The sequence below is a fragment of the Maylandia zebra genome, linkage group LG23 (assembly GCF_041146795.1).
Source record: "Maylandia zebra isolate NMK-2024a linkage group LG23, Mzebra_GT3a, whole genome shotgun sequence".
NCBI lineage: Eukaryota > Metazoa > Chordata > Actinopteri > Cichliformes > Cichlidae > Maylandia > Maylandia zebra.
The window spans coordinates 40,458,551-40,486,304 of record NC_135188.1 but is presented as its reverse complement, the minus strand read 5'-3'; the positions used below and the strand labels follow the sequence as shown (position 1 = coordinate 40,486,304).

General features: G+C 43.6%; 1 protein-coding gene across 4 annotated transcripts in view; it reads right to left on the bottom strand.

The window, feature by feature from the left end:
• pard3ba (par-3 family cell polarity regulator beta a) overlaps positions 1-27,754 on the bottom strand; it is a 195,401-nt gene that overhangs the window by 101,751 nt on the left and 65,896 nt on the right. For all 4 annotated transcript variants that reach the window (XM_004552659.3, XM_004552660.3, XM_076880078.1 and 1 more), the window contains 7 exons: positions 25,069-25,208; positions 23,813-23,941; positions 14,871-15,056; positions 11,393-11,554; positions 10,182-10,256; positions 3,208-3,340; positions 1,899-2,040 (listed from right to left, as the gene is read on the bottom strand). In XM_004552659.3, coding sequence (XP_004552716.3) covers positions 1,899-2,040; positions 3,208-3,340; positions 10,182-10,256; positions 11,393-11,554; positions 14,871-15,056; positions 23,813-23,941; positions 25,069-25,208 — 967 coding nt within the window. The remainder of the gene's footprint in view (positions 1-1,898; positions 2,041-3,207; positions 3,341-10,181; positions 10,257-11,392; positions 11,555-14,870; positions 15,057-23,812; positions 23,942-25,068; positions 25,209-27,754) is intronic.

The window sequence follows — 27,754 nt, the reverse complement described above, 5'->3', positions numbered from 1 at the left end:
AGATTTACTTGGATTGACAGATTTGTTCGATTTATTTGATCTTTCATATGATGAAGCAGCACTGAGAGTGATGATTTACAGAGTTCCCACGCTTATATGTGCATTATATTCAGTTCTATTCATATAGCGCCTAATCACAACAGTTGCCTTACATTGAAAGTGAGAGAAAACAGCAACAATCAGATGTCCTTTGGCCAAACACTTGGCGACAGAGGGAAGGAAAAACTCCCTTTTAACAGGAAGAAACCCCGGTGCAGAAGGAAGCTTAGGGAGGGGCAGAATTTACACAGTGATAGTATTGTGTTATATAACCCTGGGGGTACATGAGCTTCAGTGATTGAATGAAATCTCTTTTTCAAATCTCTGTGCTTTGAAAAATGCTCTACATATAAAGTTATAAATATTATCATCATCATCATTACAGGAAGGCCCCAGCTAGCCAGCCGGCTTTAGATTTGAACCCAGCAACCTTTTCCTGTGATGTGCCAGTGCTAACAAATGCACAACTATGCCCAAATTATTATATGATCATTATGGAAAAACACAATTTTAATAACAAGTAAACTGTTACTGAGTAATCACTGCTCGGTTCCTGCCACATCTTATTTGGGCGAAGTTCAGACTTGGTAACTCCAAAACGTGACATTTTCTTCATTGACATCCGTTCCCTGGGTTGTTTTCTTGTTTGTCACCAGAACACAGCTAAACTTCAGGTCACGGTGTGCAGGCCTGCTCTTATTCTTCTTTCCACAAATCATGATGCTCCCTTCACCATCCATGCTTTCAAGCAGGCACGACCTTTTAGTGTTTTTAGCGTGCAGGGACATTTTTTGTTACATTTGTCCAAAGAATGGTGAAAACTGAAGCTTCCAGGCGTGCTACAAAATATCTTTGGAGAATTGTGACTGCTTTCAATTTACATTCATTTATTTATTAAGTGTTATTCTTATATTGTTTACATACTATAAGATTTTAGGAAGTTGGGTACATTTTTGCAGGTACTTTAATATTATGCGTGTGTTCTTCTTCACCTCGGTGTGATTTTTGCAGGACATCCACTCTGAGTAACCCGAGTCTTAAATTACCGTTACCATGCTTTCATTGCTTTGTCTAGCTTCATATATCTTCCTGATGCTATGCTAAAGTCCTGTAGCAATCTGGGTAGCACTTTCTAGATCGCTGTTTACAGAGAGGGGCAATCCTACTGGACGGCCTTACATTAGGTTTTCATTTTAGTTTAGTCGGATGGAATTTTTATATGATGATCAGACCACCTCTTTTTAATCCAAAACACAAAAATCAATATTTGATTTGAGGCTCAACACTGCCCCAAAACAAAGGGGCGATCTACTTATGCAATTGAGTGCTTTATCTAGAGCGTCAAATCAAAACTTATGTCTACATCCACCGAATATAGAAAAGCATGGGGGGGGGAGAGATCCCTTTTTTGTTTTTCAAAGGCCCTGACAGCCTGCTGACAGAACATCTCCTTAGCAGGTAATCCTAATGAAGCAGGTAGGAAATTGGCGTTTCACATAAATTTCCTGTGTTTCTGTTCTCAGTGTGTCAGCCAACTGTACAGCAGGATACTAACAGAAATATCACAGCTCTTTCTGAGCCCATGAACTCCTACAGAATTTATTCCATTATGCTATCAGCATATAATTGGTTTTGCGTGATGCAAATAGGCTACTGCAATTAGACAATCTAGTCTAAATAATGCATATTCACAATGTCATATTTAATGTAATGGCTCTACTTTATCTCATAACACAGAGGGCCATATTAAGAGCGCCATTAGAACATAATAACTCTGTAAGCCTATGTGTGGAGTTTAATAGAGGGTTGATTATGAAGTATTCTATGCAGTGTGTGTGTGTTTTAATGGGGTGGGGTACCTGTTGGATGAAGGGTTTAGCAAAAACTCTCTGTTCATTTCCTCCACAGTGCCAGGGGAGGGCGGCGGGGGGAAGTCTTGCTGCTCGTCGTCGTTGCCGTAGTGACCATAGCTGTCATCGGCGACCGCAGCAGGAGATGGAGCTGAGCAGAAACAAAAAAAAAAAAGTAAAACATTTTTTAAAAAACAACAACAACACAGATTTTGTTTATCAGGATGAATCAAAGCTTTTCTCAGGTTGTTTGTTCATAGCTTTCACTTTGATTTTTGCTGGAGACGATATCAAAAATAACCCTGCCTGAATTAACTCCAGCATCAATCCTGAACGCAACAAAAGCTTAATAAACGATGAGCGGCAGCACACAATCACGAGATCTCATTTTAGCAGCTGTATACTTCTAAATATTATCAATCAGTGGTGACAGGGCGCGTCACATATTTAATTACAGGCGCGATGAAAAATAGCGCGTCCTTCAATCGAGGATCGATACTGACGATGAAGAGCTCAGCATTACGTCAAAAATAGATGCAAACTAAAAAACAGACACAACAATCGTTTGTAACTTATTTGAAACACTTCCTGACGCATTTCCATAAACTGTAAACCCCCAAGAGTTTATCGCACTGTAAACTCTTTTGTGTTGAAATCCACCCTCGTCGTAAAACTCCACTACTGTTCCACTGTGACGGAGGGCCGACAGTGAGAAAAAACATCCCGGGCTTCCCATGGGGGTGAGGGAGTGGGAGACGAGGGAGAAAGAGATAAAGAATGAATTTAAAACAGTTTGTTAGTCCTTTTTTTCCCTTTTTCTTTAACACAACAGCACGCATGCCGCACAATATCCCGTATGCAAATCTGGCCCACTCAGGAGCTTTTTCATCAGCGTAATGATTCCAAGGTCAGATCTTTTACACATGAAAAGCAAGCGGCGCGTTCAGAAAAACACAGTTAATGACTTCCCTTTCTCCTGCTAAAAATATGCAGGGGCGAGAGTGAGGAGAGATCCAAAGACAGAGCCGGGGAAAGATGTGACAAATTTGTAATGCGGTGCTATAAAATGCTCAGGGTGGCTGCTACAGTGACCTAAAAAACACTATGGTATCAGGAGCCTTGGCTGGATGTCACGCTGTGCAGTGATGGCAAATACACACACACACGTAAATAAGCTAACGCGAATACACACACACACAAACAAACATACTGTGTGTACATACTCAGCTGCAGATAAGGGGAGTACACAAACACTCTAAGCCTAATGTTGACTATCTGACAGTTCAAATGGACAAACAGCGTGCAGTTGTGTGCTCACCACTTCCAGATTTGCTGTGTGTGTAGTTGTTCGGCGTAGCTGGAGTGTGACTCGCACCATTCATGGTGGACTCAGTGTTCGGAGCTCTGGTGGGTCCTGAAGGTCTCTGGTATGAATCGTGGCTTCGAAGGTCCTGTCAGCAAAGAGGGAGAAGAAGAGAAACTCTGAAAATGGTTGTCAGGTTTCAGATGCAAGAAAATGTGTTTCTTTTATTACGCAGTAATGAATGAGTCTCTTTTATTTCACTTTTACCACATTTTTAGATATCACTGCTACAGAATACTAGCACCAGATTCCAAAGTACACAAGCGTCAAATTTATAGCCTGTTAACTGAATCCTGCTTTCAAAGGTATACTGTCTTTGTGTTTTGGCATGCTGGAGGCATGCTCTTGAAGACGTACACGTTTTTATCTACTGGTGTCAAACCAGTAAAGCAGTCTGGTTCGTTCGGTCAAAAGGACAATAATAAATTGTCGATCTTTAATCTTAAATGTCACCACAATGTGGGGAAGAGGCTCCAGGACAGATTTATCAGCTTGAGCACATCGTAAGGGGCAGTTGTGAAACAAAAGCGCAAACGACCAGCAAAATGCACAATGATCTGATCCCTCCAACCACTTCCTGATATGAACGTAACCACCAATCGTGGTGTAAACGTTAACAAGAACCGATGTGCAACGAGTATGTACCAGGAAAATATGTAACCAGTGCTTGATGTGCGGTCCTTAGTTTGTCCTGTATCCTTCTGCAAGTCGAAACAGAGTCAATTTGCTAGAGAAATCTAGCACTAGACTGTCAACAAAAAATTTTTTATTTAACAACTGCAAACAGCTGTTGTGACCAACTGGTCAGCCCACGGTTGAGAGTTCAACACCCTCAACCTCGGTATGTCTTGTGAAGACAGTACGGCGTCTCAGGTCTTCTCCTAAGTGCTTTACATCATATTTGTCTGAACAACCCTTTTCTGTGCCTGCTTATAAGTACAGGTCTTTTCCACTTCTCTTACCTATGGTGTGCCACAAGGCTCTGTTTCGAAGCCCTTAGTGATTCTGTTATATCTGCTCCATCTGCAGCACTTTCTGAGAACTTTTCAGGACATTTGTTATCACAGCTACACATTTAGTTATATATCTCCATTAAGTCTCAAGGTGTTTCTAAGCTACAGATCTTGCAGAGGTGCTTTGACTCTATTAAAAGGATGGGTGACATTATTTTCCAACTTAATAAAGAAAAAACAGAAGTCCTCGTTTGTGCCCCTGACAGATTTATGTCTAAGGTAATGGAAACTCTCGATGGCTTTGCCATATTTGCCAAATCTTTTTCCTGTGGAGTAACCCGACTTTTACTTTGGAAGTTCATATCTCAGGTTTGCTCTTGCTTTTAATCAGTTATGAAATATTGCCATGTTAACTCATATCGAGTTACACTCTGAACTGAAATTGTTATTCATGCATTTTTCATCACATCTGGATTATTGCAATTAATTGTTCACTTATCTAAGCAAACACTCAGTGCAACATTTGCAGGTTGTTCAGAATACGGCTGCTCAGTGACTCACGTCACGTTGTTTTTGACCAAACCGGCTGGTCCAATTTAAATTTCTAATCTTCTCAACTTGATGCGAAATCCACACAAAGAAATGGATACTGTGACCATTAAGAGATGTGGAAACTCAGATGTCCTAAATGATCCCTAAAAGATACCCTGTAATATTACACTGTAGTGACTCTTTGACTCCTGTTTGAATAAGAAAAATACACTCCCCTGAATAACTGCTCTTTTTCTTTCTATCTATCTATCTATCTATCTATATAGATCTATATCTATAGATATAGATCTATATCTATAGATATAGATCTATATCTATATCTACAGTGGGGCAAAAAAGTATTTAGTCAGCCACCGATTGTGCAAGTTCCCCCACCTAAAATGATGACAGAGGTCAGTAATTTGCACCAGAGGTACACTTCAACTGTGAGAGACAGAATGTGAAAAAAAAAAATCCATGAATCCACATGGTAGGATTTGTAAAGAATTTATTCGTAAATCAGGGTGGAAAATAAGTATTTGGTCAATAACAAAAATACAACTCAATACTTTGTAACATAACCTTTGTTGGCAATAACAGAGGTCAAACGTTTACTATAGGTCTTTACCAGGTTTGCACACACAGTAGCTGGTATTTTGGCCCATTCCTCCATGCAGATCTTCTCGAGAGCAGTGATGTTTTGGGGCTGTCGCCGAGCAACACGGACTTTCAACTCCCGCCACAGATTTTCTATGGGGTTGAGGTCTGGATACTGGCTAGGCCACTCCAGGACTTTCAAATGCTTCTTACGGAGCCACTCCTTTGTTGCCCGGGCGGTGTGTTTTGGATCATTGTCATGTTGGAAGACCCAGCCTCGTTTCATCTTCAAAGTTCTCACTGATGGAAGGAGGTTTTGGCTCAAAATCTCACGATACATGGCCCCATTCATTCTGTCCTTAACACGGATCAGTCGACCTGTCCCCTTGGCAGAAAAACAGCCCCATAGCGTGATGTTTCCACCCCCATGCTTCACAGTAGGTATGGTGTTCTTGGGATGCAACTCAGTATTCTTCTTCCTCCAAACACGACGAGTTGAGTTTATACCAAAAAGTTCTACTTTGGTTTCATCTGACCACATGACATTCTCCCAATCCTCTGCTGTATCATCCATGTGCTCTCTGGCAAACTTCAGACGGGCCTGGACATGCACTGGCTTCAGCAGCAGAACACGTCTGGCACTGCGGGATTAGATTCCCTGCCGTTGTAGTGTGTTACTGATGGTGACCTTTGTTACTTTGGTCCCAGCTCTCTGCAGGTCATTCACCAGGTCCCCCCGTGTGGTCCTGGGATCTTTGCTCACCGTTCTCATGATCATTTTGACCCCACGGGATGAGATCTTGCGTGGAGCCCCAGATCGAGGGAGATTATCAGTGGTCTTGTATGTCTTCCATTTTCTGATGATCCATCCATCCATCCATCCATCCATCCATCCATATATAGATATATATAGATATATAAATAAATAAATAAAAGAGTGGCTTCAAACTGCACAAAACTAAAGCAGCAAGGAAACATCGCCTGGGATAATTTTCATGAAGGAAATCCTACAAATGAAAAATCAAATGTGAATTTTCCCGAGCCAAGAGCAATTGCAGTCAAGTCCAAGTCAACAGCAAAAAGGGCGGATTTGCAATAATCTTCTTGCAGTTCACTCACTTCTTGCAACTAATGGATTACAATTCAGCTCAGATGGTAATACTAGATCAGGGCTCGGAGGACATGTGAATAGACTAAAACAATCCTCTGAGGATCAGATGTGCAGTGGAGTTTAAAAAACAAAAAAAAAGAATTCTGGTTGATCAAAAGTGAGGAAGAAATATGTCACTGATGGAGACTCAGCTGTGACCAGGTCCCTCATCAGCTAATGTTTTCTGAAGTATTTCCTAACTTTGATACAGAAGATGGTAGCTTCGCTAACAAAATTAGCAAACATACACATTTAGATGCACTTCTGGGAGTCCTTATTAGAAAAAATGAGTAACTGCAGTGGAAAATCATGTGATACCGTTCATGGGTACACTGAAAACACAATAATTAAGATAATCCTGAAAGTGCTGACAGGCACATTATAAAACAGCCATCCAGAACTACAAAGGACCCTCACCCCGCAGCTGGAGACAGGGACTAGCAACGGTGATGGGAATCAGTGCTGCTGGCGGATGAAAGAAGCCTGCTTTGGTCAAAGAGATGGGCGCTACAGCTGTCAAACACACACACAGCAAGCAAAAGCAGACACCGACACACAGGCTTAAGACTCGGCGTACAATAATGAAAGGTGTTCCAGCAGCTTTCTGATATCAAAGTGTTGGGTGGGGTGCATTCACAATGTCACGCAGTCCCTGGGGTATCATTAGTAGCTACCATACATCTTAATATGTCACAACATCACAGCTGTCAATCACACTGAGCTCGTATATGGGTGCCGTATGAATGTGCACACAAAGTTGTGACAGTTTTTCCGCATCTGTCACTAACATAAATCCCATCATTGCTGCCCATCTGCCCGTCCGTCCGTCTATCCATCCATCCCTTGGCCTGCGGTTTGCCTCAGGCTTTTAAAGCTGCCTGGCAGACAGGCAGTCAGATATCTTAATCCCACAACAATAAGTAAACAGGGGTGTGGGGGATCTGTCTTTGCAGACAGTCTTAACCTACAGCTGCATAGAAAAGGCTTCAGAGAGGCTTAGTCCTGCCTCAGCCTACCGCGTCACCCACCCAACCCTCTTATCAATTGGCTAGACGTGGAGAGCAACGGAGGAACAGAAACCGTTCCACGTGACTTATATGTCTATCGTTTTGCCAATTACGATCCCTTTTTCACTGTTTATCAGTCTACTTAGCCTTATAAATGCTTAGATACCTACGGTAGGTCGTCACATGCTTCCTCGAATATGATGCAAAGTTACATCAGAAAAAACGCAAATGTCAAACTCATGCTTGCACTAGAGAGAAAAATCACAAGCTTTATAGATCTCCTTCTGTGTATGTTTACTTACATCTGTCAAAAACATTTAAAACCCTATATATCCATGCTGAGAATACCTACAACATCCAATTACATCTGACTACAAGTTTGAGTAAATCAGAACCTAGGCAAGTCCAGTGATTCATTACTTAAACCTAAACAATGAAATACAACATCTGGGTGTATTTAAAGCAAAAAAGTCATTCTTAGATGTAACAAGGTAAATGTGGCAGTTTATCATGTTTAGGACTTCAGGCCCTATAATCCAGTGCTCACCCAAAGCCAGCTCCAGACAGAGGCGGGGATGCTGACGGGGGTCAGGGCGTTTCGTTTTAGGAGCCGTTTGTTTAATCAAAAGACCAGACTGGCTGTTAAGCGGTGAGACGAGAAGGACTATGCAGATAAATACTGAACTTTGAACTGTGTTTGATAGCTTTTATCCAAAGGCTTGGATTGATAACAAAGATGCACACACGCACACTGGGACGAGGCATAGACGAGATGTAAATGCCACAATGTGCAGGTCAATGGCAATCAACCCATGAAGTCTCCCTCTGTGTCACGCAGTCTCACCAAGCTGCTGTGAAATGTGTTTTGAAGCTTTTGGAGTAAACGTTTGTGTCAAGTTCAGCTTTTTCGATCCACGAACTTGAGCTGCTTTTTAAGATGAACATAACCTTTTTGCATCCTGTGTGATTCAAGAACCTTTTAGTTTGCTTCAACAAACAAGTCCTCTGAACTCTCTGCACAGAAAACCATTTGGTATTAAAAAGCGTTGCACTGTAACGTACTTTTCGTTGCATATTTAATTAAATGACTTGTTAGTGACTATGAACATGACCTGTTAGTTCATCGCATAATATACATGATATATATGCTGTATGATATAGATTTTTCTATGTTACAGCTTTAAACAAAATGTATATTAAAATATGTCTTAAAAATGTATTATAAATATATTTTATTTATAATAAAATATTTCATATATTTAAATAAATAAACGTAATAAAACAAAAATGTTGAGTCGTGTGATTTATGTTAATATTGGGAATTTTAAGTTGCTCAATTCTGAGGAAACACCTTCGTTTATGCATGAAGGAACAAGGACTAAAACCCAGACAGAAAAGAGACACCAAGCCCAAAACAGGGGGAAGAGGGAAGCAATAAATTTAATAAATAAGAGCAGAGCCAAAAAGAAGAAAGCTGCTGAAAACCCAACAGGAAAAACAGGCATGCAGGAGGCTTCACACTAGCTTTATTTAAACAGAGGAGAAACACGCAGGTGAGACAGGAAAGCAAGAGTACATCCTCTTAAAAACATGGAAAATAAAAAAGGAAAACTTCACACAGACAAAGTAGCGGGTTTAACAGAAAAAGAGAGCTAAGTTTAGTGATTTAAACCAATGTGACAGAGAGGAGAGTCAGACGCAGTGATGAATTTAGTACTGCATCGAGCTATGAGTCACTTTTTAAAAGGGGAACAAAATGGTGTGGCAGTTAGTGGTGCTGGCAAAGGGAAAGCTCTCAGATAGATGAATCTGCTTCCAAACCACTGATGGCTAAAAAAACTGTACTGTAGTCACACTAAGAGAAAAAACGTTCTCCCCATAATTTCATTGGTGGTAATGCTCATAACGTTACACAGATAAAAATGAATATTTTCCCAAAGTGCTTTGGTTTCATTTCAATTCCTTAATTTTCAGTTAAATCTTTTCTGTGTGCATGAGATCATCCACACACTTAAGACTCAGTCAGAGCTGAAAGTATCGTCTGGTCAGAGACTGATTGTGAATGCAATTATGCGAGTGTGCGTCCACGTAGCTGTCTGCAGATCTGTGTGTGTTTCTGTTACTCTGACCGCGAGTGGGTATCTTGCTGTGCGTAGGCGAGTCCCCGTACATCTGCTCTGCCATCGCTCGGATGTTTTCGGTGTAACTGTTACTCTCGTGGTCGTGGAGATCATCCAGCGTGCGCCTGCCCTCGTGGCCGCGTGTGTCCACGTCACGCTGCGTGTTGCCCTGAGAGTCGCGCACACTGTGACCGCACGCGTTATCGAGCGTGCTGTGGGCGTGCGCGTCCGTGAGCGTTTGGCTGCATTCACACCTTTCCCCATTTAGATTTCCCTCTGTCGGCTTGTTTGAGCTGCGCACTGTTTGGCGGTGCTGTGCGTACTCGCCGTCATCATCGCTGCACTCATTACCCCTTTGTCTGAACCCAAATGTGTAACCGCTACGCCCGTGAGTGCGGCTAAATCCATAGGTGTATCTGGTGTGCGTCTCCCCTGGCCTCTGTGCGTAACGCTGCCTGTGGCTCGGAGGCAGCGGCTCGGTCGCCCGCCGCCTCAGCGAGGGGAGGAAAAAAGACGAGGAGCGGGGAGGCGGAGATGGCTGCGATTGGTGGCGGCCGTCACCCGTTCGTACCTGTTTGCTGTAGCCGGCTTGAATGTTGGGTTGATGGTTGGTGGAGATGTTTGAAGTGGAGTTGGCATTCCCCATCTGCAAAGCAAAATAAAGTCATTTTGACGCATTTATAGCGACTGAAGTGGCACAAAGCTTATCGAAGGCCTCCTAAATAAACAACACTGTTATCTGCTGCTTCTTGTTTGGGTGTCAACTTAAACTTAAAGCTGTAAAAATCGCCTACCTTTTCTCTGGGTTGATTTTTTTATTTTGCGTGAAAAAAAAAAAAAAAACTGTCACGAGAATGTAGCTTATGCAGTCTTAACAGCCAAACAAATCACACAGCATGACAGTCGCACGGGGAGCCTTTATTTTCATTATTTCTATCCAAAAGTGTTTATGAGAAGCACTTCTCTACGATGACTGAGCTGAGGGGCTTTCTGAATACTGGAAAAGGTTTTGTTTGTCACAGAAAAAAAAAAGAAAAGAAAGAAAGAACACCATCTGTGTCACTCCACAATCAATTTAACTGGGTTTTGTAAAAAGATTTAGTACTTCAGCCTGATTTCCCATTGCCAACCCACTTACTGTTTACTGTATAAGCAGCACTTTTTTTTTTTTTTAAGTGTAAGCCTGAAATGATGACAACATGAGAGAAAAAAATCATCCTAAAGCGAATTATATGTTTAATTGATTCTGCTGTCAAAACTGTGGCAGCTGCTTATGATGTGAATAATCTTTGAACGTATAAGGGTGTGCAGAGGATTTCATAATGCAGCAGGCATTCCCTAATGTACCCGAATTCATCCAGCCCGACTCTGGGAATCTAAAACTTTTATTTAGCTCATAAGGAAACATGAAAAAACATGCAAAAGTTTTGGAATAAACGGGCGTACTCATCGCCTTGGATATTTTCTGGATTAAAGAGTTGAAAAAGACTGATGTCTGCAGGACTGTATCAAGACAGAGCCATCGTGGCTCCTTCCAAGCCACTGATGTGAACCTCTCTGCTCTTTCCAAGGCTTCAGACTCCAAAGACCTCCAAAATTACGCCTGAGCACTTCCGTGGCCTAAAAACGTCACTGCTTTCCATCAGTTAAATTTTTTTTATTAACAGCAACATCTTAGTTGGCGATGAAGCTCTCGATTTCTGAAATACAGCTCTCAAAAAAAAAAATCCCACGATGACACAGAAGTTGGCTCTGGGATGACAAAAACAAAGCTTGCTGTACCTGCTTGGGCGCTCGGAGAACAACCACCTGGATGGTGCCTCTGGTGTTTCCTTCCGACGACATGGACCGCCTCAGGCCCTCCATGGCGGCGTTGTTGGAGCGCCCGACCAGCGATTCGCCGTTCACCGCTATCATCTGATCGTTTATACACAAACGGCCATCCTGTTGGGAGAAGACGACCGTTAGGTGCGCTTTAAGAGAAAACCTGAACGTGTCCTTTGCGGTCACACTTTATTTACTCAATTTAAGTAAAATAATAAAATGAGATCAAAGTGAGCAGAGCGTAAAAAGATTAAAACGAACTAGAATGGGTACTGATAAAGTTTTAAAAGTAAGGAAGAGAAATTTGGAGAGGTATAAAGTGTGTGTGGGTGTGTGAGAGAGAGGCCGAGTGGGAAAGAAGAAAATGGAAGAAGGGGTAGGCAAGAAAATTGTAGAGTTAGCAATCTACTGAGAGCGAGAGAGCCATGATAAATACATAGAGCAGCTAATGGAATAGCCTCCGTGGGCACTAAATCACTTCTAAGTGTTTTAAATAGCAGCCTCTTGTAGAGAGGCAACACAGAATAGTGCCCTGGAGGGAGAGCGAGGGAGCGAGGGAGGGAGGGAAATGAACGATCCAGTGAGGGAGAAGGAGAGAGAGGGGATCAAATGAAGAGAGTGATGCAAAAAGGCAATAAATGAAAGAAAACACAAGACGACACAGGGAGAGACTCCTGTGTGTGAGAAAGTCTGAAGATCCCATTATGGTCAGTGCTGCCCTTTGACCCCACCGCATTAACAAGGCACCGTTTAGGCTGACCTCAAAAATGACACCACACACACACACGTACGCGCACACCCAGAAGCACACCCAGAGTTTAAGGCCTGGCATCAAATTCAAGGATGGCATCAAAAATTGATGCTTATCCCAAATACGGCAGACGCCTGTGATATTCCCCATTAATTCCTTCATTCTCCATGTAAGCAGCTGCAGCACGATACATGTAAATTTAATTTGTTTTCTCAGCATACTCTTTGAAATGATCGTGTGACAGGATTAGGGGTAAAGTCAAAGAACTTTCTTTTTTTTATAATATATATATATATATATATATAATTGAGGCCCCCGGCCTGACACCCCTCCTCCCACCCTAAAACTATTTAATGGAAATAGGTTAGATCTCGCCACGTCTCTTCCTCATCTCCTCCTTTTCTGTGCCTGCTGTGTGATGATGTGTGTGTGTCAGTCAGGCTCAGGGGACGCCCGGGTTCCCCCCTCTGCACTGGCCTGCCGCTGCAAACTCTCATCAGGGCCCTTAGCTGCTTTTCATTAGCATGAATCGACGTCGAGGAGGAGACACACGCACACATACAGTATCTACTCTTACGCGCTGCGTTCCTGCTGAGTGTCTACACTTTTCAATTTTCTTTTTCTCCTCTTATTCCACCTCTTTGCGTCGCTCTCTCGTTCGATACAGCTCATCTCTTCCTTCTCAGATTCCCTCCCTTCTTGCACTCGTTCACCCGCTGTCTTCTTTCATTAGGCTCCTTCCCTCCGTTCCTCGCTGCTGTCTGTCTCCCCTGCCTCGCTACTCTGTCCCAGAGACCAGTTTCGCAGCCAGCCGCAGATCTTACGACGACATTCTGTCGGAGCGCTATCCGCATCGGCAGATGTCTGAAAACTACTTCTGAAGGCACTTTTGGGAGCCTCTGTCTGGCCTGCCTGATCCCAGAACAGCTATTTATCTACAACGGCACACTCGTCTTTGCGCCTCCTTGTCGTGCAGAGCAGATCTGGGGGCAGCGACGAGAGGCGCAAAGACTTGTGACATTTGCTGGCGGACACAGATTGAGGCCAAGCAGAGGAGTCTCCAAAGTGCTGAAATAGGATTTTTTTTTCCTGATGCACTCACAACTTGAGGTGAGCACTGAGTGATATAGATAAGACTGCTGCAGTGCTTATGTGACAAGGCCACTTGGGGTCAATGGGTGTCAAAGGTTAAGGGAAACCAAGAGGGGGCGGGGTTGGAAGCAGAGAATGACAGGAAATGGGAGAGAGGAGATGACAGGAAATGACAGAGAAAGACATCAGAAAACAGGGGAAATAGAGTGACTAAATACAACTAGATGAAACAAAAAGAAAGACAATAAGAACAATCCCCATGACTTTTCTTCTATGTACCTGGGAGAAACAAAAACTGAATAAAACGATCAATCAAAGAAGCCTGAACAGTTTAAGTCTGAGATTTTAAAAAAATTGCAGATCGATTCCTAACCTGTAAATCCCCCAGGAGCCGTTTCTCCTTAGAACAGGGGAAATATTAGCTCATTTCAAATGACAATTAAAATGCCTTTTTTGTTCTGGTGAGATGGATTTTGTTTTTCTTAAAGAAACATGTCAACATACAGGTCTTCTTCTGTCCTGTAAAAATATAGTTTTTCACAGGACTGCATAGAGTCCTGTGAAAAACCAAGTACACTCCATGATTCGGTGACTTGCAGAACTACCTTTAGCAGCAATAGGTTGAAGTGATAGTTTTCTCCGTCTCTCACATCACTGTGAACTTTGGCCTGCTCTCCTTTACAGCGTTGGTTTGGGGGACTTTATTGATGCACAGCTCTCTTAAGGTCGCACCAAAGCACTTTAATCAGGTCTGAGTTGGACCGCTTCATTGTAGGTTTTTCTGCTTGCGGTCATTGTCCTGTTATATCACTGAGCTTCAGTTATCAGACAGGTGGCCTCATATTCAACTTCTAGAATAATTTGTTATGAGTTTAATGACTGCAAGGTGCCCAGGGCTGCAAAACAAGCCCAAATCATCACCCCTCAACCATCGTGCCTTAGAGGTGGTAAGAAATATGCTGGGTTCACCATTCTACCCAAGGATGCTGTGGCGCGCAGAGTGAAAGAGCCAGGGATCGAACCACCAACCTTCCAATTAGCAGTCTATCCTTTCTGCCTCCTTTTTTCCATCTGTACTTTGAGTCTTGTGGTTTCCTCAGATACAACTTTGGAAACCTAAGCCATTTTTAGAGAGAAGAGGCTTTCTCCTGGGAACCCTTCCAAACAAGCCCTACTTATTCAATTAGGGTTAGCAAGAGTTTCCATAATGAAATTACTAATACAATGAATAGCCTTTTAAAATGAGTAATAGGTCAGAGGGTTGGTTGAATATTTGAAATACTAAGTTAATAGTTGTAGATGGCTGAAATACTGAAAGTTATCCAGATCCAGTTTAAAATACAGTCACCTGAATGTGAAAGGTGTTGGAAGAGTTTGTGAGGGTTATGTCAGGTGAAACAGGCTGGGAACCATTTGTTAACAATTACACTGAGCTCACAAAGTGAGCTGTCTGTTAGCCCCCCAGCAACCCTGAACTGGATAAGATGGATGGATGGAAGGAAGGAAGGCAGGAAGGAAGAAAGGATGAATGGATGGATGTTACATAAAAGTGGGATCTAAAGGCCTGAAAACATGGATGTGTCTATTTCATACCTTATAAGCAGCCCCTCCATGAATGATTGACTTGATGAAGATTCCCAGGTCCTCTCCGGTCTCCCTGGACTTGTTCCCCTTTAGGCTGACCCCCAGGCCGGCCGAGCCCGTTTCATTGAGCGGGATCTCATACATCAGCTGCTCCCTGCCATCCTCCATCACCCGACTGCTCAAGTCCTCCCCTTTCTGAAAAACAGTAAAGAACAGAGGCTCAGGTGTTATGTAAAACACTATAATCTGTTCACACATACACCTAGAGCATACTTTACATGATAACTGCTGAGTGTGATAGCTGATGAGTGAGGCAGGAGCACCATACCCAACTGAACTGACTGATAAGGCATGTACCTACAGCACAGTGCACCGACTATACTCAACACCACGAAAAAAAAAAAAAAAAAAAAAGGAGGAGTGAGAGATGGATTAAAGAGATGGAAGGCAGCTGTGGGGAGTGAAAAAAAAAAACTGAGAGAAAAGGAAAGGAGACGGCAGGAGTGTGTGTTGTGTACTGGAAAGACAGATGAAGGTGTAGCGAGAAAAATAAGCACGCTACTGTAGAGAGGTTATTCCATTTGGAGATGAAAGGCGTAGACGGAGAGCAAGCCATTTCTAAAGGAAACATAATAACCTTTTCATACCTCCTCCTGGAGCCCTGTGGGGGAGGAAGGGGAAGGAGAGGAGAGGAGGAGGGGAGAGGATGGTGGCGCAGAGGAGCATTTAAAAGTAATAACCCGTCCCTGAGGTATATCCACTTCTCTCATTCACCCCCCCCACCTCGTTACATTTCGTCCTAATCTCTCAATCTCACTATACGTCCCTCCCTTCTCCACCTGCGGGTTCTTTCCTCTACTTTCTGACGCTCTTTTTTTCTTTTCACATCCGCCACCCCACGCCCACACCCTACCCGTCTGCTGCCATTTAATGTGAGGAAAATGACCAACAGCAGCACTGCTCCGAAAATGAGACGAAGGGGAGTGAAAGCAAGGGAGAAAGAGGCGACGGAAAGAGAGAAAAGGAAAATGTCTGTCATTAGAGGACGGCAAAATGGAGAGCAAGCAAAAGGGAAAATGCCAGGTTCAGACACCCAGGGGGGAAAAGAAAGAAAGAGAGCCTGCGGAGGGGAGTCTCCTCAACACCACTTCACTCCCAAGCTTCTTTTTTTTTTTGAGAAAAGAGATGGAAGGTTAAGAGGGGTTGTGTGTATATGCTTGTGCTACACATCTCTCGCTCTCTCTTTTTATTCTTGCTCGGGTTGAGGCGGAAAGTATGCGAGAGGTTTCAAAAAAATACGGCAGAGACAATAGGCGCTTTAAAGTCAGCTCTGACTCATAAGATAAGTAAATGTCAGATTGGATTTTGTTAAGAATATGCATATACATTATCACCGCCACGCCGGTTGTCACAGCTTTAAAGATCTGAGTACCCACGGCAGGATTGCGGGAGCCTTACATCACACACCTCACTCTTCAGTGAAGCAGGAATCCATGTTCACATTCCCCTCTCATCGTGGCACAGTGCTGAAGGATGTGGGAGTCAAATATGTCCTCAAGTATAATTTTAGCGAGAGAAAAAGAAAAATTCACTCTTCCTGACTCGCTGTGATCCTCCAGACCTGCAACACCGTCTCCCCCCTTGTCAGCGCTGCTTTGTCTGGGTGCTTAATTAAAACAACAGCCCGTTAAAGCCTTCGAGCCTGGAGGGATAGTCAGCTCCAAAGAGAGAGTCAAACCTCTCGACTAAGTGATGGGAAATGAGGGAAACCTAGAAGGCCGTCTGCATGGTAGCAAAGAGGTAAGCACTGATCCGATACACTGTGCTTGGTCAGTTCTATAAAAACAGTCACCTATTTTCAGGTGCTCAAATTCAGCTTACTTGTAGGCTGCTTTACAAAGAGGTGTTATCAAGTTCTTCTTCTTTTTTAATTAAAAGTGTTATAGCTCTGGGACCACCTGAGAGAAACACCAGTAACAAATACAGCAGGCATCACTGTCATCAGATATGCCCTTGATTAAATCAGAAACAAAGATGAGCTCAGTTGGAGGAGGGTTTCAAAGTGGCATGCACTGTACAGTACAGCAAACCTAGAGCACTTATAGTTTCATCACAATATAAAGAAGAATTAGACAGAGGTGGGAATTAATAAGCATTTGCATCCTGTGTCGTCTTTGGAAAAAGAAACGGTCAGCACTTTTTTTCCATGTGAATATACAATGGCTGCCTTTGATTTCATCCTTATTTGTTTCTCATCTTCTTCCAGTTATCCAGTTCAGAGGGGCTGGAGTCTATCCCATCTGTCACATGATGAAAGGTATGCACTGGATGCACTCACACTCAGACTTACAGCCAATGTAAATCACCAGCTAACTTGACACGCATGTGTTTGGATGGTGGGAGGAAGCTGACTTGACTCTTGACTTGATGAAGTAAATACTGCCCACCCCTGCAGAGGACCGGGTGGGCAAGCTGACTGGGATTTATTCAGCTCATTTTCATTGTACGTCACCAAGTTACAACAGCAGTCATCTCGAGGCCAAAAACCCCACAACAATATAGACATTAGGAACCCGACAATCCAGTATGAGCAAGAGATCTGCAACAGTAGGTGGAAATAAAGAACCAGCTCACTGCTGCAACCAGCTGGAGTGGGAGTCGAGAGAAGAGCACAGGGAGGTGACTAACAAACCAGACAAAGCACAAACTTTGGCAGAGAGACGACAAAGTTGAAGACAATAGCAGCACATGCACAGGAGAGGAAAGTGGAGGTAGTTTAGCAGCCTGAGCCTATAACCTGATCCAGATGATAAGATATAATGAGGCCCGATCATCCAGGACTTTGTATGTGAGGAAAAGGATTTGAAGGATTTGAAATTCCACTCTGGATTTTACAGGGAGCCAACGAATGAGACAGCTCCGTCTTTCCAGTCCCTGTTAGTGCTCTCACTACAACTATTAGCAAACCCCAGTAATAAGGACTTACTTCTTATCAAACTGCAATGTCCCTAATTCAGGTCAGGTCTCTCACACCTCATTTTCCAGTCTTGAAAACAGAGGTTAAAGAAACCTCAGTTCAAAAATGTTCAAGACCCACCTCAGAGTAATATGGATTAGCCCAGAATTGCCCTCATCTCCCTGGTGAGGTCAAGAGCTCTCCTTCTCCTATCTCACGGAAAATTCCGTTTTCAGTGCACGTGCACTGAAAATTTCCAGTTTCTCCATTACTCTTGTCACATCATTTTCTTGCATGAAGTAAACTTTAAGGTGAGTTAGAAACATTTCTCATTCTGATGGGCCAACAGCTCGCTGGTCTCAAACTCTGCACATACATCAGGCTGCACTCAAATGACAGTACGTAAAAATGTGTTTGAGTTAAGAGGAGACTTCAAATCGGAAATAGGGTCATTTCTGCGTTTTCATTTTACATTCTGGCCTACAGAGGTACCCCAATCTGCACAAAACATTCAAAAATGAAACGATAGCTTTATCGTTACACATCTTTAACTCGGTGCTCATAATCAGTTCCACGATACGAATAACGAGCAAAACCCAACCTTCAAAAGTCACAGAATCTATTTTCTGCTCGAGTATAATTTGAGATTTTCAGTCGGGGCTTATTTTTATCAACAAGGCATTTCAGAGTGCTGCTACTCAAAACCAGAGGCATTACAAAGACAATCTGCTTCTTCCTGCTTGAGAGACACTTGAGAAGACTCAGGTGGCAACCTGGGAGGTTTTAAATACCTCTGTGATCTAACTGCAATAACACACGAGGTGAAGGTGGACACATCAGAGCACAGCAGGCTCTTGAAAAAAAGACACTGAGAAGTTATTAAAACAAGATGTTTATTTATTCTAACTCACTGCTTATTTATATTTATTTACACAACCAAGTGATTCTCAGTAGTGGTCCAACCACGCAAACCCACTCCCACACATCGCTGATATTCCCGCTAATGCCCGTTCCTTGGGGGCAAATGGCATCCTCCAGGCGAGTGGGGCCCCTTGCCTCTCCCCTCCGCTGTTAGCCCTCAGCAATGGATCTTTAACAAGCTTTTAGTCAGGAGTGAGGCCACCCTCTTCAACACCCAAATGAGGGGACAAAAAGGAGCTTTTTCTTACCCCAGGGCGGGAGGCAAAGAGGAGATGAGGGGAGGAGGAGGGGTGACACACGGCGATTACACACAGAGCCTTTTGTCGCTGAGGATTTCTAAATGGGGGGTTTCAAAGCGGGGGGATTAGCGGTGAGAGCGACATTCAATTAAGATGCGATCTCGCCGCGCTTGACGCCGACGATGGAGCTGCCAATTAATCGCCTTAATGTCTTGCCTCCTCGCCGCTTTACACCTTTACCTCACAATGAAGAGAAAGGAAAATAAAAAATGACTGATTGGGGGATAATTCTGGAACGGCGTGAAGAGCTCCAGACAGGGAAAATAAAAAGAGAAGGAAGAATGACGGGATGTGTACAAATAAAAAGAAGACAGCCAAAGAGGCCAAGTTGATGAAAAAGACAACAGCAACACAGCAAAGTTATTTTTCTCCTCACAACCTGCTTTTTCCTGTGAGCTGGCCCTGGGCTTGGTGGCAGGAGTGGGTCAGCCATGTGCAGAGTGACCCCCCCATCCTGTCCTTGGCATGACAAACACACACTTTCTCTCACGCACACATATATATCCTGCTCTTGACAAAAACCCGCTTAAAACAGAAAAAAACATTACAAAGCAACTCTCTAATCTCCGCCCCGAAACAAAACGAGGCCCCGTGAAATAATGAGCGCGCCGAGCGGAGGAGATGCAGAAATGCTGACAGGAATGAAACTGTGATTAGAAGTTATCACTTTTTAATTACTCAGAGAGTGTGCGCTGGTGCAGGAGATGGGGTAGAAAATCGACGGCTTTTTTGTATCCTAATAAGGAGGCTAATTCACACGCTTTATTGTTATTCTTTTGACTACAACAGACCAGCATGCCTCCCAGCGCCGCTGAGCGCTTTCACAGAACCGCACGCTGCTCATGAAACATCAGTAACTCCCCTCCCTCCATTGAAACTAATCAATCAGCAGTTCAGCCAGTTCCTCTAAAAGTCTACTTTACTTGTACAAGCGAGATAAAACAGACTATATGAGCACCGGAGGAGAGAATCTTATGGGTTGGCAGCGGTCGCACGGGGAGTATAAAAACTAGACTTGCAGTGTCATGCTTCGCTTCAACTTGCTGTGCCACCAAGTGCCTGCTCTGCTGAAGTGCCCCTTGGCAAAACACTGGACCCTGATCAGCTGCTCCACAGCTGGTTTGACCTCTAACCTCCCCGTGTGCCTCAGTCAAGGCCTTACTTGTTTAATTTCAATTAAATTTGATTAATTTTTATGCGTGCATACGTGCAGCCTCCTGAAAGTAATGAATTCTACCAAATTTCACAAAGACATTGAAGTTCTGGCACAAAGTGAGCACCGCATTAGGTCAGTGAGGCCTGATAGACCGACAGATCAGCTGCTCTCAGTGTCAGCCCACATCAGCTGATGGATCAGCTGAAAGCATCCTCCTGACTAATTGCATGTAGGATGCAATCTTTAAGGCTACATCTACACTAATCCGGATAAATTTGAAAACGGCGTTTTCGTCTAAAAACGCTCTGCGTCCACACTATCGTTTTCATCCACACTGAAAACGCAACGTTCCTGTAGTGCGCACGCATGAAAACTATTCGACCTGCGTCATTTCCGTCAGCCGTTTGTTTACTTTCCGTCTCTTTGACACGTCGAGGAGGAACGTCGAGGTTTATCTGGAGCATCTGGAGCTATGTACAAACTGTTACAAATCTTTAATAGGGCTGTAAAAATTGGGAGCAAATAGAACAACTGCTGTACAATGCCGTCCGCCACCTTAGTTGAACTGGTCACATGACTGCATCATATGACTAAAATGCATCATTGTTTTCAAAAGCCTCTGTTTTTGCAGTCTAAATTTCAAATGTATCCACCTTGGAGAGCGTTTTCAAAAAGCTCAGTTTTCCTTAACCAAAAACGCTGCTTCAGTGTGGACGAAAGGCGAAAGGACGAAAGAGAAAAAGATGCGTTTTCAAAGGAAAACTTATTAGTGTGGACATGGCCTACGTTGGTCAGGCCTGCTGTGACATGCAAGTCAATTTGCAACCCACCTCCACCCCAGCTCCTCTTTTACAGGCTATTTCTGATTAGACCTGTCACTGACACTCTGAGTCATAAAACCAAATATAAATTAGCTGCAGATGAAAACAACAACCACTGGATGTAAAACCACTGTACTGAACTACAGACACTATATTGATAATCACTTCACCTGAAAAACTGGATTTGTGCACTACTCCACTACTTACACCCTGACACTAAGGATATTCCATCAAGCACCACTATGGGTTTAAACACAAACCAGCAAACCTAAACAATCCAGTGGCTATATATTGTTAGGATTAGTTTTAGTGCTAAAAGGCATGAAAAGCAGCAGGTATTACAGCTGGGGGATACACTGTTTACGATGAACTTCTAGAAAAATAAAGAAGCAAACACTTCACCCGTTTTAAGTTGCTCAATGCTCAGACTCCTCTACATTTACATAAATACAGTGAGCTTCTCTTACGTCGATTTCCTCCCCTAGAAGCTGTCTTTGTACCACGCAAGAGAAAAAAAACTCCCTGAAATCTAATCCGAGAAGAGAAATTTGAAAATGTGCACCATGAACATTTTGTAAGGCCTCCAAATGCTTTCGATTTCTAATGTGAATGAAATGAATGGAATGCTGAAGGTCACAAAGAAACACTGTAATACAAATTCCTTCAGACTCCGTTTGAGCTCAAACCTCGGACATTTGACACTAACTCCGGGAGCTCCGAAGAAATCGGGCTACCAGGAGAAAAACACGGCACAGACTGGGTGTAACAGTGATATAAGATACTTTCATACTCCAAAGAGGTTCTTTCATAAAAGCACTGAGAGAGAACAGGGTCATAAGGGGAGCCAAGCAGTTTTTCTTACACTTTAAACATATCTGAGCTTTACAAGTAGTGTAAAATGGCTTCCTTGAACCTTTGTTTCAGTGTCAGTTTCAGTCAGACTCTGGATACAAGGACACACTATCTGTGCACTAATCTATCCTTTCAACTCACTGTACAGCTCTGACAGGGATACTCGAGTGTTTTCCATGCCGCATCTATGCAAAATCCAGCACAAACAACACAAAGTCCTTAACCTGTTTTCAGGTTTCACATAACATCGCATCATCGACCAAGCGCACGCAAACGCACTTTCCTTAAGTGATCCTTGAACCGAGCAGACAGACAGATAAATGTAGAGACGGGCATTTTCAGCTGAACAAAAATGTTTCTGCTCAAGAGCAAAATGAGCTTTGATAGATACAAAAGCTCATAATGCAGACGAATTACCTGCAGCAGCAATATGATGCTGGTCGATGGACTCGGCTAATTAACCTCAGCAGCTGCTGGATGTAAAACCGCTGTGCTGAACTACAGACACGAATGTTTGCTGTGTGGATGCATAAGGACGCTTTCTACAAGACGTTAAAGCCTCTAAAGCATGGAAAAATAATCACTAGTCGGGCAGGCACTCAAACACATCCTTAGGATGGAAGAGGCAGACGGGCACTTTTAATGTGTCTGCATCTTCTTGATATCCGACCACCGGCACGAAATTCCACAATAATTCAGTACAAGCATTTGGAAACATCCAGTATCATTAAGGAGAGCGCAGGAAGGTGGGAGGTGTGTCCTGTAGCATTGTGTGTTTAAGTGTGCGTTTGCTCATTTGCATGCATTTAACTGCAAACTTTTTCTCTGCAGTTCTTTCCGCATCTGCGTATTTATGTTTTTTGTTTTTAGTGGGGAGGAGTCTGCACATCTAAAGTCAATCAATAGAACCACTAGAGAGAGAGTGTGTGTAGTGTCTTTGTGAGTCTATCTCTAAGTGTGTGTGCGTGCGCGCTTAGGGGACATCAAAATGTCTTTGAGGTGGAGGACTGTGCTGGAGATAAGGGCCAGATCTCACGGGGCACCAACAACTTCAACAACTTCGACAGATACAGGAGTGAGAGGCCCCCCCTCCCTCCCCAACTCTTTAAGTCTCTCTCTAATGCACAAATACAAGCAAGTGTTAGATGAAGACTGTAGAGTCTCTTCAAAGTGCACTTGTTATGCCAAGACTGCTGGGCCATTAATGAGGGCAAACTATTTTCGGAAGCAGCAACTTAGCTGTTTAAAGATGTGCGATGTGTTCGGCGCGCGCGTGTGTGCGCGTGAGTTTTATATCAAGGTCTAGGTGTTCGGGAGTTTAAGTGTGCGCAGCTCGCCTAGGTGTGAATATGCATCAGTCACTACAAAGCCCCCGCGCGTCTTTCTCACAGTGCTTTGAAGTAATGGGAAGGGAATAATCAGAATAACCAGAGGACAGAAAGGAGAGAACAGGCGAAAACATCATTTACGCAGAGCGAGTGACTTTCAAGGGGCCAGCTGGCTTTCTGTGTGTGTTTATTGATAAGATGTCCCTTGTGAGGCTCGGTCACATTGTGCCGGCTTCTGACCCCGCCGGCCGCAACAGGTAAACGGTCACTTAACACCCGGGGCGTGCCGACAAGCATGGACACACTTGCGCGTTTCCTCTGGGGCCCCGCTGTGGCTTGTGTGTCTGAGCGTGTGTGTGACTTCCTCTGGCATCACTGTGTCAACAAACCAGAGAGGAACAGGAAGGCCAGAGCTCGTGCTCCGGGTGTGTTTGTGTGTCTGTGGTGCAAAAAAAAAAATCAAGATGAAGAGGATTTGCTCCTTTGAAAGGAAAAGAAAGGGAAAATGTCACAATGTAGGGATGAAGCAGAGACCACCAGAGAAAGCAAGTGATCAACAAAGAAGAGTGAAGGGACGTTGTGTGGATGCTGCGTTTTTGCGTATTCACGCTCTCTTACCAGCTCCCTAGGCAGGAACATGTCCTCCTGCCGAGCCACCACCAGAGACACGCTCTCTCCCTGCTTGGTGCTGCGCAGCATGGCCACCAGCTCCTCCTGGCTACGGCCTGTCATGTCTACTCCGTTTACCTACACACAAACACACACGAGACGGGGAAAAAAGGCAAACACACAAACAGGAGTAGATTAAAGCTTAGTGTATTATCCACTGGCAGTGCTCCACTAACACGTATCGAATGAAAGTAACAGAGGATCAGATGGAGATGCTTCTGTGTGTGGGCTGGTTCTCCAAAATGAAAATAAAACATATGTTCTTGTGTTTCTCTGCGATAGCTTGGCTATATCGGTCTAGCTAAGGGGTTCTCAAAATGGCATCTGTGACACACAGCCATGGGGTCCACAAAATAATTTGCTGTAAATCATAAACACTAGCTGTTTGATAAAATAAGTGTTTGGTTATCAGAAAAGCAGATTTTAAAAAATATGCTCTAATTAAAAGGAAACACTGCTCAAAAACATTAAAAGCATCAAGTCAGTTGAACTTGTGGGATATTGACCTGGTCAGTTAAGTAGCAGTTGGAGTCTGTTTATCAGTTTCAGCCGCTTTGGTGTTAATGAAACTAACAGCAGGTGCACTAAAGGGACAACAATGGGACGACCACTAAAACAGGAATGGTTTTTACAGTTAGAGGTCACTGACTTTTTTCCTTCTTCATCTTTTCTGACTGTTTTTTTTAACCTAGTTTTGCATTTGGCAGAGGTTACACAGGTATACCAGCTCCTCCAGGATGGTGCATCAATATGTGCCATTGCCTGAAGGCTTGCCGTTTCTCCCAGCACAGGAGACAGATTTCAGGAGACAAACAGTTACTCTAGGAAAGCTGGACAGGGCCGTAGAAGACCTTTAACCCATCATCAGGACCAGTGTTTGCTCCTTTGTGTAAGGAGGAACAGGATGAGCACTGCTAGAGCTACAAAATGACCTCGGATAGGATGCTGGTGTGAATGTCTCTGACCAAACAATCAGTATCAGGGACCAAAATATCCTAATGGGCCTTGCACTCACTGCCCGGCAACTGGCATTTGCCATAAGATACCAGAATTGGCAGGTGTGTTTTCCACAGGTGAGAGCAGGCTCACCCTGAGTACACGTTGCACACCGTGTGATCCAGAGAGTTAAACTTCCTGCTGATAACGACAGGTCTCGGCTCTACTTCGCACACATTGGATGATCTTCATAAAAACCTGTGTTTTACCTCCAGGATGCGGTCTCCTGGCTGTAGGCGTCCATCCTTCACTGCTGCACCTCGCGACAAAATGCTCTTCACCAAGATGGGCCCCGGCCCTTGGACAGATGAATCCCTTGTTACCACGGTGAAACCCAGACCCTCAGAGCCTGTGGGAAAGAGGCAACATGAGTCACACTGTGCACGGGGGATGTCTCTGCTCCTGAAAATGAGACTTAATTACAAATTTTATGACTTTTTAATTTCATTTTAATTGAATTTCCCTCTCATCATCCCAGTCTTTCACTTTTCTCCTTCTCCAAGTTTTCTCCCCTCTCTTCCTCTCCTGAACTCTGTCTGCAGTCTGCGTCTTCTCCCCATTAACTACTGTTTAAGTGCCTGTTTCCCTATGGGGGTTAGTTGCCTGGCTCAGCCTCTGAGCCCCCGGGAGCCGGCTTCTCTCCTAGCCGGATTAGACAGACTGTCTTTAATTTCACGTGTGAGCAGGCCGAACGGTGGCTGATGAAGGGAGGTAGAGGAAGAAGATGGAACGAAGGTAGAGGTGGAGGAAAAAAAAAGAGTGACGAGCAGAGAAAAACCAGAGAGATATTATTCCCTTCTCTAGCTTTCTCCCCAGGGGTTGCGATGTGATTTCCACAAAGATTTTCCTTGTGCTTTTGAGCCTACATTTACTTTGTGTGTATTCATTTACAAGTGTGTGTGTGTGTTTTCTGAGCCCACACACACATGCATGAACCATCATCCCCCAGAGCCTCCGCCCTCTCCCTTTTTCACGGCCTCACAAGCCCCAAGCCATGAGTGAAATGTGCCACACTCTGTGTGTGTGTGTGTGTGTGTGTGTGTGTGTGTGTGTGTGTGTGTGTGTGTGTGTGTGTGTGTGTGTGTGTGTGTGTAGGGAGAGCAAAGCCGCCGTGGCATACTAAAGGCGGTGAGCGATGCTATCTGGTCTCCGAGCTAAGCCTCTGCCTGCCCTACATTAGCGCACCTAAACCTCACCGCCTGTCAATCACGGAGAGAAGGAGCCTGTTGCCGAGGGAGAGGGTGTTAGAAACCCCATAATATCCTCTGCTCTGATCTTGCATCAGGTGAAAGGGATAGACGGGGAAGCCAGGGAAGAAAAAAAAAAATCTAACAAAAAGAGGGTGAAGAGAAATGGGGAAGAAAAGTGTGATGGAAAAACGAAGAAACTAACAATAAAACAGTCGTGAATGGGCTTTGAGCTGGAAAGTGTGAGGCCCAATTTCTTCTATCCTTTCATCTGGATGTCTTGCCTTTTTTTCTGGATACCACACGTGTGTGTGTGTGTGTGTGTGCATGTAGCCCAATTACAGCTATCTTTTCACTGCCCCGTAACACTACAGGTTGCTAGAACAGACCCTATTCACAGTCATAAGAACCCATTCCCATGCTATCAACACTTCAGCACTGAGGGATAAGAGATGAGGTGCCTGAGATGCCAGACTGAGTCAGTCTAGGTTTAAACCTACGGGCGTAACAACTAGACAGCTCTGAGTCATTATTGAGGAATTGGAAAAATGAAAAAAATCTTCATAGTGAAATATTAAAGCTAACCACAGTGGACGGCAATTTTATTGGAGTCTGAATGTGATAAAAATCAATCAATTGTGTCACTGGTGAGAACAACATCCAGGGCTAAGTGAGCCGCTTTGACTTTAACAAATCTGGAGAATAAAAGCTTTTTATTTTAAAAAAAGCACGAGCAGTCAAGAGTCCTTAAAAGGAAAATGCAATGGCAAAATAAATGGGAAAACTCCAGTATTTTTGTACTGCACTTGTGAAGATGGAGGCCTCACAAATAATGAATAGTATCAATGTAGCAGAGCCTGAGAAATCCTGAACAAAAACACAGAGTCTTTCACAGGGGTCCAGTGGCTCTGAATCCACAATACAAAAGAAGCGGTCGTCAGTCAAGGATCCATCTTCCCATAGGCTGTTACCTCTCAACTTTGCTGCTACTGCTGATGGACTCGTTAGGTTGCTAACAGAACTGTGGAAAGGCCATTTTAAGATAAGAAAACTTCAAGTCGCATGAAGTGCAACAGCTCAACATCAGTGAGGAGCAGAGAAACCGAGGGATTGCTGAATCGCTGTAGCTGTCTGAGACACTGCTGAGCTGTGGGTTCAACTTTGTTGAGAAATACAGTGTTAACAGTCTGGTCCATAATTTGTTAGACAGAGATCATAATTTGCCTCTTTGCACCACCTGCAGCACCGTTTTTTATACACAGCTCACAATTTTTGGGCAAAGTCTAATCTGGCTGTAAAACCTCTTTATTCCCATTCATGAAGGCATCAGTTGAGCGTAGACCTCGACAATGATACGTGTTCTTGGTCTTGACTTGGTTAGATGATGATTTATTCATTTTTTTCACCATTTAAGTGTTGCTGAACTGACGTATTCGTCCTTTCTAAGAATGAACCAGATAGCTGATTTAGTCAACTAAGATTTGGTTGTCTGGTTTATTTTGGTGTTTCAGCCCAAAGACGGGTGTTAAGTGACCTCACATACACAGACATCTGTTTAAACCTCATCCTTCAACTTCAGATTCACATTTGCTTCATTTGTCATGAAGTAGCAAAACAACAGGTCTCAGCTGGATATGAAACTACTTGTCAATTAAATGTCCAACTAATTTGAAGCTTCTGAAAACAGGGGCTGTGTATATAAAAGTTT